Raw genomic sequence first — 12,435 nt, 5'->3', positions numbered from 1 at the left:
ACTCCCAGGATTCCCCAGCAGCAAGTGTGGAGTGGAATTTAGCCTGGGTAGGACAAGATGAAGTGTAGGTTAGACTACTTATCACATTTCTGATAGGGTAACTTCCTTAACAGATGGTGGGGATGTGGTCAACATGAGAAGAGCTGGCTGGGGAATTCTGGGAGTCCACAATGCTTAAAATTGCAGGGCTGGACACCCCTGGCTTATTCAGTAATGCTCTTCATGAAGCCATTTGGGGTCACTCCCATGTGGGGCTCAATGCCTCTGTCAATGTATGAGCAGACTAATCCTTGTTTACCAAGGTTGTGCACACGGAGAAACATTTAGATTGAGATTAGATGTGAATAGCTACTTAGCCACACACTGAATTAAAGTTTACTTTGAGGAATAGCATGTTCAGATAAACAGTCTAAAATCATACACATAGTAAGTCAGAACAACAATCCAAATATTACCACGTATATAGTCTTTCTTACCAGTTGCCTTTGTCACAATCAGCAAACAAAGGTATCGAGCCTAAACACATTTTGGGTGTAATACGTGACTACAGTACGGAGAGATTGCAGAGACGTGGGGCATTGACGCACCCTGGGGTTTCTTTTTGTTCTTTCTTGGCTTGCCTGGGGAAGAGGGGGCTCCGGGGTCCCTTGCGGGGTGTCCCAGGGTCCCATCTTCATGCGGGGCTTGAGTGACCCCCTCCTCTCACCCCTCCAGGGAAACATGGACCAGGAGCGCCTGAAGAAGCAACAGGAACTGGCAGCTGCAGCCATCTACCAACAGCTCCAGCAACAGCAGCTGCTTCAGCTCGTCAACAGGTAGGGCCCGTGCGCCTTTTCCTGGGGAGGGGGGGGCTTTTAAGTGGTAAGGAGTATGCAGAGTAGCCCTTGAGTTACCAAGGGTGCACAGAGGAAGCATGGAGGTGGGGGGTAACCCATCTAATAGCCCAGAGATACTAGTAGTAATTCAGATAACCGGGTACATTAAGTGTATAAAATGTTATTTACTTTGGCAACTGGCTCAGTCAAGAACAATCCTAGCCATTCACAATTACATCAGCCAAAACTCTCAATACATATACAATATTATAAGCTTCTCTCGGTACATTAAACAATACTATCAGCCTTACTTACAAAATACAGGGTTCCCTTGCTTTTCGCGGGGGATGCGTTCCGAGACCGCCCGCGAAAGTTGAATTTCCGCAAAGTAGAGATGCGGAAGTAAATACACCATTTTTGGCTATGAACAGTGTCACAAACCTTCCCTTAACACTTTAAACCCCTAAATTACCATTTCCCATTCCCTTAACAACCATTTAGATTATTACTCACCATGTTTAGTTATTAAAGTTGATTAAAAAAAATATTTATTAAAGGTGGACGAAAGTTTGGTGATGACATGGCATCATCAGGAGGGAAAAACCGTGGTATAGGGGGGGAAACCGCGAAGTATTTTTTAATTAATATTTTTGAAAAACCGTGGTATAGACGTTTCGTGAAGTTTGAACCCGCGAAAATCGAGGGAACACTGTACATTAAAGCATCAAATGGTTTGCCAAACAGACAAACCAGAAATAGCAGAGAGTAATCAGAGAGAGAGACTAACTGCAACACTAACTCTTAAAGCTATAGTGTTATGATTCATTTAAACATACAGTGATAGTTGGTTTATACATTGCCAAACCCAAGCAGTTATACGTGTAACTATGATGGAACGTATCCACCTACAGCGAAAGCTGAGTGAATGAGATTGATTTTAGCATTAGCATTTAAGAAGGGGTTTAAAATTAAACATCTAAACATTTAAATATGTTAAAGGGTTGAATAAGGTCCAGGAGGGAAGTGTTTTTAATAGGAAAGTGAACACAAGAACAAGGGGACACAGTCTGAAGTTAGTTGGGGGAAAGATTAGAAGTAATGTGAGAAAATATTATTTTACTGAAAGAGTAGTAGATCCTTGGAACAAACTTCCAGCAGACATGGTTGGTAAATCCACAGTAACTGAATGTAAACATGCCTGGGATGAACATCCATCCATCCTAAGATAAAATACAGGAAATAGTATAAGGGCAGACTAGATGGACCAGGAGGTCTTTTTCTGCCGTCAGACTTCTATGTTTCTATCTAGTTTTCAAATGTGCATATTTAGATGCCGAATTATCAGAGGAAGCGTATTTGCAACCAGCACCAGGATTTGAGCTTAATGACCCCAGTAAAGTTTATAAATTGAAGAAAGCACTTTATGGATTGAAACAGTCTGCTAAAAATTGGAACACATGTCTTAACGTAAAGTTATTAGAAATGGGTTTCAAGAGAAGGAGAGCAGATGCATGTGTGTGCACCAAGGATCATGATTATTGTATATTTTGATGATAGATTTGTGTGTGCAAAGGAAGATCACATAATCAAAACAGCGTTGGATGAATGAAGTAATCATGAATTAAGTAAATCATTTGTGATAAAAGACTTAGAGTATCTTAGACATTATCTTGGTGTAGATGTTATAGAAATTACTTGAAAAGGTGTTATGCTAAGCCAAACCAAAAGATAAGGAGTTGATAGAAAAAAAGTGAATTTACAGGATGCTAAATCTGTCAAAACATAAGTGTATGTAGATTTCCATAAACAAGACGGTGGTGAGATGGTTGAATATCCAGATCTATCCAGATCTATCACAGGCAGTCTTTTAGATATCGCAGATTACATGAGGCCCAGTATAGTCCATGCTGTAGGAGTGTTAAGTATGAAAATGAAAAAAACAACTGGCAAGGGGTTAAAAGAGCGCTACAATATTTAAAAGGTACTTTAGAGTATATGGGTCTAAGATTTCACTGAAGCAAGAAAACAAACTGTATTGTATAGTAGATAGTTTGTTTGCAAGTATAGAAGATAGGAAGTCATCTACAGGATATGTAATAAAACACTGTATCTTTCAGAGTATAAGGCACACCTTATTTTGGGGGGGGGGGAACGCTTGACCTCAGGGAAATCAAGTAGGATGCTTGGCTGCATAGTTAGAGGTAACACAAGCAGGAAGAGGGAGATTGTGATCCCCTTATATAGAGCGCTGGTGAGACCCCATTTGGAATAACACTGTGTCCAGTTCTGGAGACCTCACCTACAAAAAGATATTGACAGAATTGAAGGGGTCCAAAGACGGGCTACAAGAATGGTGGAAGGTCTGAAGCATAAAACGTATCAGGAAAGACTTCATGGACTCCATCTGTAGAGTCTGGAGGACAGAAGGAAAAGGGGGGACATGATCGAAACATTTAAATATATTAAAGGGTTAAATAAGGTCCAGGAGGGAAGTGTTTTTAATAGGAAAGTGAACACAAGAACAAGGGGACACAATCTGAGGTTAGTTGGGGGAAAGATCAGAAGCAACATGAGAAAATATTATTTGACTGAAAGTAGTAGATGCTTGGAACAAACTCCCAGCAGACGTGGTTTGTAAATCCACAGTAATTGAATTGAAACATGCCTGGGATAAACCCAGATCCATCCTAAGATAAAATACAGGACATAGTATAAGGGCTGACCAGATGGACCAGGAGGTCTTTTTCTGCCGTCAGTCTTCTATGTTTCTATGGGGAGGAAAATAGGGGAAAGGATCTGCCTATCAGATGCTCACCTGGCTGGCATCCTTAGTCTGGTCAGCTTCAGCACATGATTTTATACCCTGGTTAGGCCTTTAAAAAAGCCTTATTTGAAGAGGGTACCAATGAAAGAGCTTGCAAGCCAGAGAGCTGGGAGCATCGTTAGCACCTGGTTAGGGCTGGAAAGAAACTTACTCGGAGCAAGTCAGAGCAATGGAAAAAACCCTGCAAAGACTTAGGGCTGGGAAAACATTCTCTGCAGAGAGAAACCATGAAAGAGCCTGCAAGTTAAGCGCTGGGAAGATGGTTAGCAGCCAGTTAGGGCTGGAAAAAAGCTACATTCAGAGTATAAGATGCAGCCAAATTGTCAGCCTCTTTTAGGGAGGAAGGAGGTGCTTCTTATACTCCAGAAGATACAGTATGATAATGTACCAATTATTGGGAAATCCAGAAAACAGACTTCCACGAGTCTCTCAGCAGCTGAATCTGAATTTGCAGCATTATCCAAAGTATGTTGTGAGTCGAACAATGGTTAAAGCTAGATTAGTCACACAAGGTGACACACACACACACACATGCCAGGGGAGAGCGTCCTCTAGGGCTGGAGAAGGGAGCAGAGGAGCCTGCAGCAAGCGGGGTCTTTCTGGGGGAACGTGGTGGCCCCTTGAGACCCCCGCTTGGCTACTCCGCCTTGTCTCTTGCAGCCGGCAATACGCCCAGTGTTCCCTGCAGCAGAAGGGGTCGTCGGGGGACCTGGCCCAGCAGCAGCAGCTGAACACCTTCCTCCAGCAGCTGCAGGCTCTCAAGCCCAGGTGAGGACCCCGCGGCCCCCTCCCCATCCACCCCAGGCAGAACACCCCCCCCCCCCCCGTTGTGTCTCCCACCATGGGGAGGGGGCATCCCCTGAGGAGTTAAGGAAGCAGGATTGCCACACCAGTGGGGACGCGGCAGGGATGGGCTGCATGCGGTGCAGGTGGAGCCAGCGGTGTGTTAGGAGAAATGGGAGGGCCGGCACTTCTCCCCCTGCACGACATGCGCACACGCAACATTCCGCTTCTGCCCCTGCGCACCCACAGAGGAATCTCACGCGATTTCCACCTATTTTTCATGTCCACTCGTGAGATTTTGGTGATTTTAGGAGACTTTTTGCTTCAATTTTTTTTGGGGGGGGGGAAATATCATGAAGAATTGGCCTAAATGTCCCTCCCACTTGCAAGATTTTGGCAATTTTCACCGACTTTTTACTTCGGAAATCTCCAAAATCACGCAAGGTTTCGCTTTGGACACATTCACGGAAGTGAGATCTTGTGGTGGGGGTGCGCACACTTTACGCTGGCTTCGAGAAATGCGTAGGAGGCTCACCGGTAGGTTCTGGTGATGGCAGCCCTTCCCTCGGGGGTGGGGACATTTGGGGGGGGCTGGGCAGCTTTGACCCCCCTGCCCTCTCGCTTCTCTTCCAGATCTGGGGAGCAGCAGGGCCTGATCCCCTCCATGAACCGATCCATATCTGTGCCAGACACTGGGTCCCTCTGGGACACACATACCTCAGCCTCACCACAAGCAGGTCACTGATGGGCGGGGGGAGGGGGACATGCATTGGGGGTGGGGGTCCTGGAATGGAGGTCGGGAAAGGGCCCACCAATGGTGAGGGTTGAAGTCCAAAGGCCCCCCATCGGGAGAGGCTGCTGGGCTTTGGGGTCCTCTCTGGATGGGACCCTTGTCTCCCCACGGGGGGGGGGAGACCTCTGTCACGAGGCCTCACAGAAGGGGGGAGGTGGGCAGAGGGAGGAAGGGGGGGCTCAGAACTGAAAATCTCTCTCTTTTCTCTCTTCTCTTTCTCTTCTCCTTTTCTCTCTCTCTCCTCTCACTTTCACTCTTGTTTCTCTCTTTTCTCTTTTCTCTTCCTCTTTTCTATTTTTTCCTTCCTGTCTTCTCTCGCTCTCGTTCTTTTTCCTTTCTCTTCTCACTCTCACTTTTGCTCTTCTCTTAGGCTTGCTCTTTTTTCTCTTTTCCCTTGTTCTTGTCTTTTTCTTTCTCTCTCTTCTTTTTCTCTCGTTCCTTCTTCGTCCTGCTATCTCTTGCTCTCACTTCTCTTTTTCTCTCTTCTCTGGCTCTTGTTCTCACTTTTTTCTCTTACGCTTTTCTCTTGCTCTCACTCTTTTTTCTTTCTCGCTCTCATTTCCCTCACTCCTTTTCTCTTTTCTCTTGCTCTATTTTTCCTCTTTCTCCTCTCTCTCGCTTCTCTCTCTTTTCTATCGCTCTCTCCCCTTTTTTCTCTTCTCTCTCTGTCTCTCTCTCTCTCCCTTCCTGGGTCACCCCGATTCCTCCTCCAGGCGGTGAAGCCAGTTTGTGGGATATTCCAATTAATTCTTCAACTCAGGGTCCGATCTTAGAACAACTTCAACTACAACATAAAGTGAGTCGATTAAGGGCCCCCCCACCTGCCCCCCACTCCCCAGAGCGGACCTCCGAAGGGTTAGGCCTTCCTCCCGTGACCCTCTCCGCCCCCCCTCTCTCCCCCCAGCTGCAAGAGCGCCGAGGGGCCGAATTCAGGGCGAAGCGGGACGAGGACGAACGGAAGCGGCGCGAAGAAGAAGAGCTCTACCGGCGCAAACAGGCAAGGGCAAGTGCCGGGCGGCCCCATGGCCGAGTGGGGGTGGGGAGGAGGGAGGGGCTTGGAGGGGGCTTCAGCCAGGCTTGGCCCATTCCGTGGGGTAGCAAAGGGGGAGGTGAAAACATGGGTCCCGGGACCCGTGTGTGTGTGGGGGGTCTCTGAGCTGGGTGGCTTCCTTGTAGACGTTTCGTGACCCAACTGGGGAACATCAGCAGGGCTACGAGGTGGGGGGAGGTCGTGGGGAGGAGGAGGACTGTGGGGTCTTGGTGGTTTTCTCTTTCTTTTCTTCCTCCTCCCTCCCTTTATTCCTTTCTTTCTTCCTTTTTCTCTTTCATTCTTCCTCCATTTACTTCTCTTTTTTTTTCTCTTTCTTTCATTTTTCTTCCCTCCCTTATTTTATTTTGTTTGTTTATTCATTTATTTATTCATTTCACAAAGAGACGCACAGATACACATAGTTTGTGTTGGAAGGGACCCTGTGGGTCTTGTAGTCCAACCTCATGCTGGTGCAGGAAACCCTGGAGCAGGGATGGGAACCTTTTCCCCCTCGGCTGCTGAGAGAGCGTGTGTGTGTGTGTGTGTGTGTGCTATCGTGCCTGCGGGAGTGCCCACACCCACAATTCAATGCCTGGGGAGGGGCCGAAACAGCTTCCCCTAGCCTCTGGGGGACCAGAAACGGCCTGTTTCCCAACTCCTGGTGGGCCCACTAGGCTCATGCTTTGCCCTCCCCAGGCTCCAAAGGCTTCCCTGGATGCGGGGGAGGGTAAAGACGGCCTCCCCCATCACCCCGGAGGCTCCCTGGAAGCCAGAAACCCCCTCCTTTCTTTCTTTCTTTCTTTCTTTCTTTCTTTCCTTCCTTCCTTCCTTCCTTCCTTCCTCCCTTCTTTCCTTCTTCTCTTTCTTTCATTCTTCCCTTTAGATCTCACTTTTTTCTTCTTTCCTTTTTTCTTCTTCCTCCTTTACTTTTTCTTTCTTTCTTTTTTCCTCCCTTCCTTTACTTCTCTGCAAGGAAACCAGGCAGCTCGGAGACCGCTTGGGTGGTGGCTTCCTTGGGGAGGGGGCTGGGGTGGGAGGGAGGGGTAGCCCGCCTGGCCATGAGCAGTGTGGCCTTCCTCCCTCCAGCTGCCCTCCTCTTCCTCCTGGGGCCAGCAGTCCGTCAACGCCTCTTCCGGTCAGAGCAGCTTCAGCCTGGCCGACCTACAGAAGCTGGGAGACGCTCGGGCCTGCCGGGAACTGCGGGAGGAGGTGAGCCCGGCCCCCTCCAGTCTCCCCCCCCTCTGCCCCCCCTCACAGACGAGTGGTGGAGACCCTGGCCCACCTCCCTCTCTCCCTCTCCCCCCTCAGTGCCGCCACCAGGAGATCGTGCAGAAACTCCTCCAGCAGCAGCAGCAGCAGCAGAGCACGCAGCCCCTCTGGGGGGGCCTGGCCAAGCAGAGCCCCTCCCTGAAGGCCCTGCTGGAGTTGCAGCAGGAGAATGAGAGGCACCTGCAGAAGCCGGCCCAAACCCGGGCCCAGCAGCGAGCGGTGAGCGACCCCCGAACAAGCAAGGGAGGGGGGACAGTCTCCCCACAGCCCCTGTCAAGGAGTGCGCAGAGTGACCTCTGAGGGGTCAAAGATACACAGAGGAGACGGGGAGTCCTAGCTGGCGGCCCAGAGATAACGAGTAAATGGTTCAGTTGCACGACCCAGATGTATCCAGCACGTAAAGTATCATTTACTCTGGCAAATACCTTGGTCAAGAACAGCCCTGGCCACATACACGCTTAAATCAGGCAGTACATTTAGGCAAGAAAACCCAAAACGCACAGGTACAGTATATGTGGTACATTATTTATTTATTTGACTGATTGATTGATTTATATGGCGCCCCTCTCCGAGGACTCTTATTTTAATTTTCATCGTAAAACGATTCATTTCCGCACAGGTCGTGACCTTCCTTAGTACTTTCACTTTCTGTTGGTAGCTTTCCTCCCTCTGTTGACGGCCCTCAAAAGCTCCGGCTGACCCGTTTTCTCTCTCCTGCCCTACTAGCATGGCGGACATGGTCTGAGCAGCCTCTCCTCTCAGTGGGCTTCTGACGTGGGTTCGCTGTGGGGCGGTCACGAAAAAGCCAGCCCTCTCGGCCTGTGGGAGGAGAGCGTGAAGGGCCCCGGGCCTCTAGGCCGCAACCTGGGCTTGAGGAACAGCCGGAGCAGCCCCTCCCTAGGGTGAGTCGGTCTCCAGGGGTGGGGTGTGTGCGGAAAGAGCCAAACTGGGGTGGGGCTTCACTCCTCCTCTCCCCTTCCCCCCGTTTCTCTCTCTCCCAGGGACGCCTACTCCGTCTCCAGCCGGCAGAGCCGGAAGAAAACGGACGAGGAGGAGAAGCTGCTGAAGCTGCTCCAGGGCATCCACAAGCCTCCCCAGGACGGCTTCACCCAGTGGTGCGAGCAGATGCTGCACGCCCTCACCACTTCCAGCAGCCTTGATGGTACCTTTGGCGGGGGGAGGGGTCTCCAAGAGCAAGCGAGAGAGGAGGGGGCATTAAGGAGGGTGCCGAGTGGCCCCCGGATTATCAATATCCAGGAGAGAAGAGTCATATTTCAGTCCTATGCACTCACATTTGATGCTACAAGCACATAACCTCTCATGAAACACACACAGTTCTTACTACAGCAGTCACCATGAAACGGCACAGGAATGAGCAGACAAATACAGAGAGGGAATCGCGCTTCTGGCTCCCTCTTGTGGTCATCTGCAGCACTTAAAGCTACAGCGCTTCAATACATACGAGCATTCATCGTTAGCTTGCTTATACGCTGCTCAAAAAAATGAAGGGGACACAGAATATGACTCCCAAGTCAATCAAACTTCTGTGAAATCAAACTGTCCACAGGAAGCAACACTGGTTGACGATTATTATTATTATTATTATTATTATTATTATTATTATTATAATAAAGGGGGGAGTTGGGGAGCCCTTGCAGAGTAGTGCCGAGGACTTTAATACGTTTTTCGCTGATAAAATCGCTTGGATCCGAGCGGACCTCGACTCCAATTGTAAAACAGAGTCGACTGACAATGAGTCAGTTGAGGTGACTGGGGCACGTACTTGTCCACCTGTCTGGGAAGAGTTTGATCTGGTGACACCTGATGAAGTGGACAAGGCCATTGGAGCTGTGAGTTCCGCCACCTGTTTACTGGATCCGTGTCCCTCCTGGTTGGTCTCGGCCAGCAGTGAGGTGACACGGAGCTGGGCCCAGGAGATTACCAATGCTTCCTTGGGGAGGGGAGTTTTTCCACCACTCTATAAAGAAGCGCTTGTGCGCCCCCTCCTCAAGAAGCCTTCCCTGGACCCAGCCGTACTCAACAACTATCGTCCAGTCTCCAACCTTCCCTTCATGGGGAAGGTTGTTGAGAAGGTGGTGGCACTCCAGCTCCAGCGGTCCTTGGAAGAAGCCGATTATCTAGGTCCCCAGCAGTCGGGTTTCAGGCCCGGTTACAGCACGGAAACCGCTTTGGTCGCGTTGATGGATGATCTCTGGCGGGCCCGGGACAGGGGTTTATCCTCTGTCCTGGTGCTCCTTGACCTCTCAGCGGCTTTCGATACCATCGACCATGGTATCCTTCTGCACCGGCTGGAGGGGTTGGGAGTGGGAGGCACTGTCCTTCAGTGGTTCTCCTCCTACCTCTGGCCGGTCGCAGTCGGTGTTAGTGGGCGGTCAGAGGTCGGCTCCGAGGTCTCTCCCTTGTGGGGTGCCTCAGGGGTCGGTCCTCTCCCCCTTGCTATTTAACATCTACATGAAACCGCTGGGCGAGATCATCCAAGGACATGGGGTGAGGTATCATCAATATGCCGATGATACCCAGCTTTACATCTCCACCCCATGCCCAGTCAACGAAGCGGTGGAAGTGATGTGCCGGTGCCTGGAGGCTGTTGGGGCCTGGATGGGTGTCAACAGACTCAAGCTCAACCCGGATAAGACGGAGTGGCTGTGGGTTCTGCCTCCCAAGGACAATCCCATCTGTCCGTCCATCACCCTGGGGGGGGAATTATTGACCCCCTCAGAGAGGGTCCGCAACTTGGGCGTCCTCCTCGATCCACAGCTCACATTAGAACAACATCTTTCAGCTGTGGCGAGGGGGGCGTTTGCCCAGGTTCGCCTGGTGCACCAGTTGCGGCCCTATTTGGACCGGGACTCACTGCTCACAGTCACTCATGCCCTCATCACCACAAGGTTCGACTACTGTAACGCTCTCTACATGGGGCTACCTTTGAAGAGTGTTCAGAAACTTCAGATCGTGCAGAATGCAGCTGCGAGAGCAGTCATGGGCTTCCCTAGGTATGCCCATGTTTCACCATCACTCCGCAGTCTGCATTGGTTGCCGATCAGTTTCCGGTCACAATTCAAAGTGTTGGTTATGACCTTTAAAGCCCTTCATGGCATCGGACCAGAATATCTCTGGGACCGCCTTCTGCCGCACGAATCCCAGCGACCGATTAGGTCCCACAGAGTGGGCCTCCTCCGGGTCCCGTCGACTAAACAATGTCGGTTGGCGGGCCCCAGGGGGAGAGCCTTCTCTGTGGCAGCCCCGACTCTCTGGAACCAACTCCCCCCGGAGATCAGAACTGCCCCTACTCTTCCTGCCTTCCGTAAACTCCTCAAAACCCACCTTTGCCGTCAGGCATGGGGAAACTAAACATCTTCCCCTGGGCACGTTGAATTTATACATGGTATGCTTGTGTGTGTGTATGTTAGTATAGGGGTTTTTCTTAAATTTATAATATTTTAATTAATTGGATTATGTATTGGATTGTCTTTTCACTTGTTGTGAGCCGCCCCGAGTTTTCGGAGAGGGGCGGCATACAAATCCAAATAATAAATAAATAAGTAAATAAATAAATAAATTATTATTATTATTTATTAGATTTGTATGCCGCCCCTCTCCGAAGACTTGGGGCGGCTAACAACAATAGTGAAACAACATGTAACAAATCTAATATTTAAAATAATTTTTAAAAACCCTAATTTAAAAAACCAAACATACACACAAACATACCATGTATAAATTGTATAGGCCTAGGGGGAAGGGCATATCTCAGTTCCCCCATGCGTGACGACGGAGGTGGGTTTTAAGGAGCTTGCGAAAGGCGACGGTGGGGGCAATTCTGATCTCTGGGGGGAGTTGGTTCCAGAGGGTCGGGGCCGCCACAGAGAAGGCTCTTCCCCTGGGTCCCGCCAAGTGACATTGTTTAATCGACGGGAGCCGGAGAAGGCCCACTCTGTGGGACCTAACGGATCCATTTCACATGCTGTGGTGCAAATGGAATAGTTGTGTAAATGAAATATTCCATGAGAATATTCCATTCATTCAGATATATAGGATGTATTATTTGAGGGTTTCCTTTATTTTTTATTTTTTTGAGCAGTATATATTGCTAAACCCAACTGTTATGTACATAGTAACAGGGTCTGCTGGCAGATCAGATGGGAGACTTCAGGGGGAGGCGTCCTTCAAAGCCAAAAGGGGGGCGGGGACTCTCCTGGGGAGGGCCAGTCTTCTTCCCTTCCCTCCTTTCTCCAGGATAAAGAGCAGCTGCCTTGTTCCCCCCTCCCTCCATCATCTCCCCCACCCACAGTGCCCACCGTGGTGGCTTTCCTGAAGGAGATGGAGTCGCCCTACGACGTCCACGACTGCATCCGCTCCTGCCTGGGAGACACCTTGGAAGCCAAAGAGTTTGCGAAACAGTTCCTCGAGCGCCGTGCCAAGCAGAGAGCCAATCAGCAGCGACAGTTGCAGCAGCAGGTGAGGGGCAGAGGAAGGCGGGGTGGGTGGGGGGCAGGTGCGGTTTGTTGGTTTCCTCTGGGGTCAGTTCATAGGTGGAGCTGAGCTGGCTCTGCCCCTTCGGGTAGGCCCTGCCATCCAAGTCTGCCTTTCCCCGCCCTTCCTCCTCCTGGCCTTTGGGGCCCCTCCAAGGACGCCAGGCCCCAAGTTGCAGCTTCTCCCCGCTTTGCCCCTTCCTCACCAGGAGGCCTCGTGGCTCAGCTCCAGCAGCCTGCAGTCGCTCTTCCAGGCCAACCACAGCCCCAAACCGCCATCCTTTGAGAACAGCCAAGCCGTGAAGATCAAGAGGCGCCCCGTGATGCTGCACGCAGATCCCAGCATCCTGGGTGAGCGAGGAGGGAGGGCGACCGTAACATTATTATTATTATTATTTATTATTATTATTATGTATTGGATTTGCATG

At 50.0% G+C, this 12,435-nt stretch overlaps 1 protein-coding gene across 13 annotated transcripts in view; it reads left to right on the top strand.

The window, feature by feature from the left end:
• The window catches only part of GIGYF1 (GRB10 interacting GYF protein 1), a 44,992-nt gene that overhangs the window by 31,576 nt on the left and 981 nt on the right, over window positions 1–12,435 (top strand). For 6 of the 13 annotated variants that reach the window (XM_070728105.1, XM_070728108.1, XM_070728107.1 and 3 more), the window contains 11 exons: window positions 715–815; window positions 4,300–4,407; window positions 5,056–5,159; window positions 5,929–6,011; window positions 6,120–6,212; window positions 7,332–7,454; window positions 7,554–7,733; window positions 8,241–8,416; window positions 8,516–8,676; window positions 11,827–11,993; window positions 12,217–12,358. In XM_070728105.1, coding sequence (XP_070584206.1) covers window positions 715–815; window positions 4,300–4,407; window positions 5,056–5,159; window positions 5,929–6,011; window positions 6,120–6,212; window positions 7,332–7,454; window positions 7,554–7,733; window positions 8,241–8,416; window positions 8,516–8,676; window positions 11,827–11,993; window positions 12,217–12,358 — 1,438 coding nt within the window. Of the gene's footprint in view, window positions 1–714; window positions 816–4,299; window positions 4,408–5,055; window positions 5,160–5,928; window positions 6,012–6,119; window positions 6,219–7,331; window positions 7,455–7,553; window positions 7,734–8,240; window positions 8,417–8,515; window positions 8,677–11,826; window positions 11,994–12,216; window positions 12,359–12,435 lie in introns of all 13 variants that reach the window. The other 7 variants (XM_070728103.1, XM_070728106.1, XM_070728111.1 and 4 more) reach the window with 2 other exon arrangements.

The sequence above is a fragment of the Erythrolamprus reginae genome, chromosome Z (genome assembly GCF_031021105.1).
Source record: "Erythrolamprus reginae isolate rEryReg1 chromosome Z, rEryReg1.hap1, whole genome shotgun sequence".
Lineage (NCBI taxonomy): Eukaryota > Metazoa > Chordata > Lepidosauria > Squamata > Dipsadidae > Erythrolamprus > Erythrolamprus reginae.
This window is presented reverse-complemented; position numbering and strand designations above follow the sequence as displayed.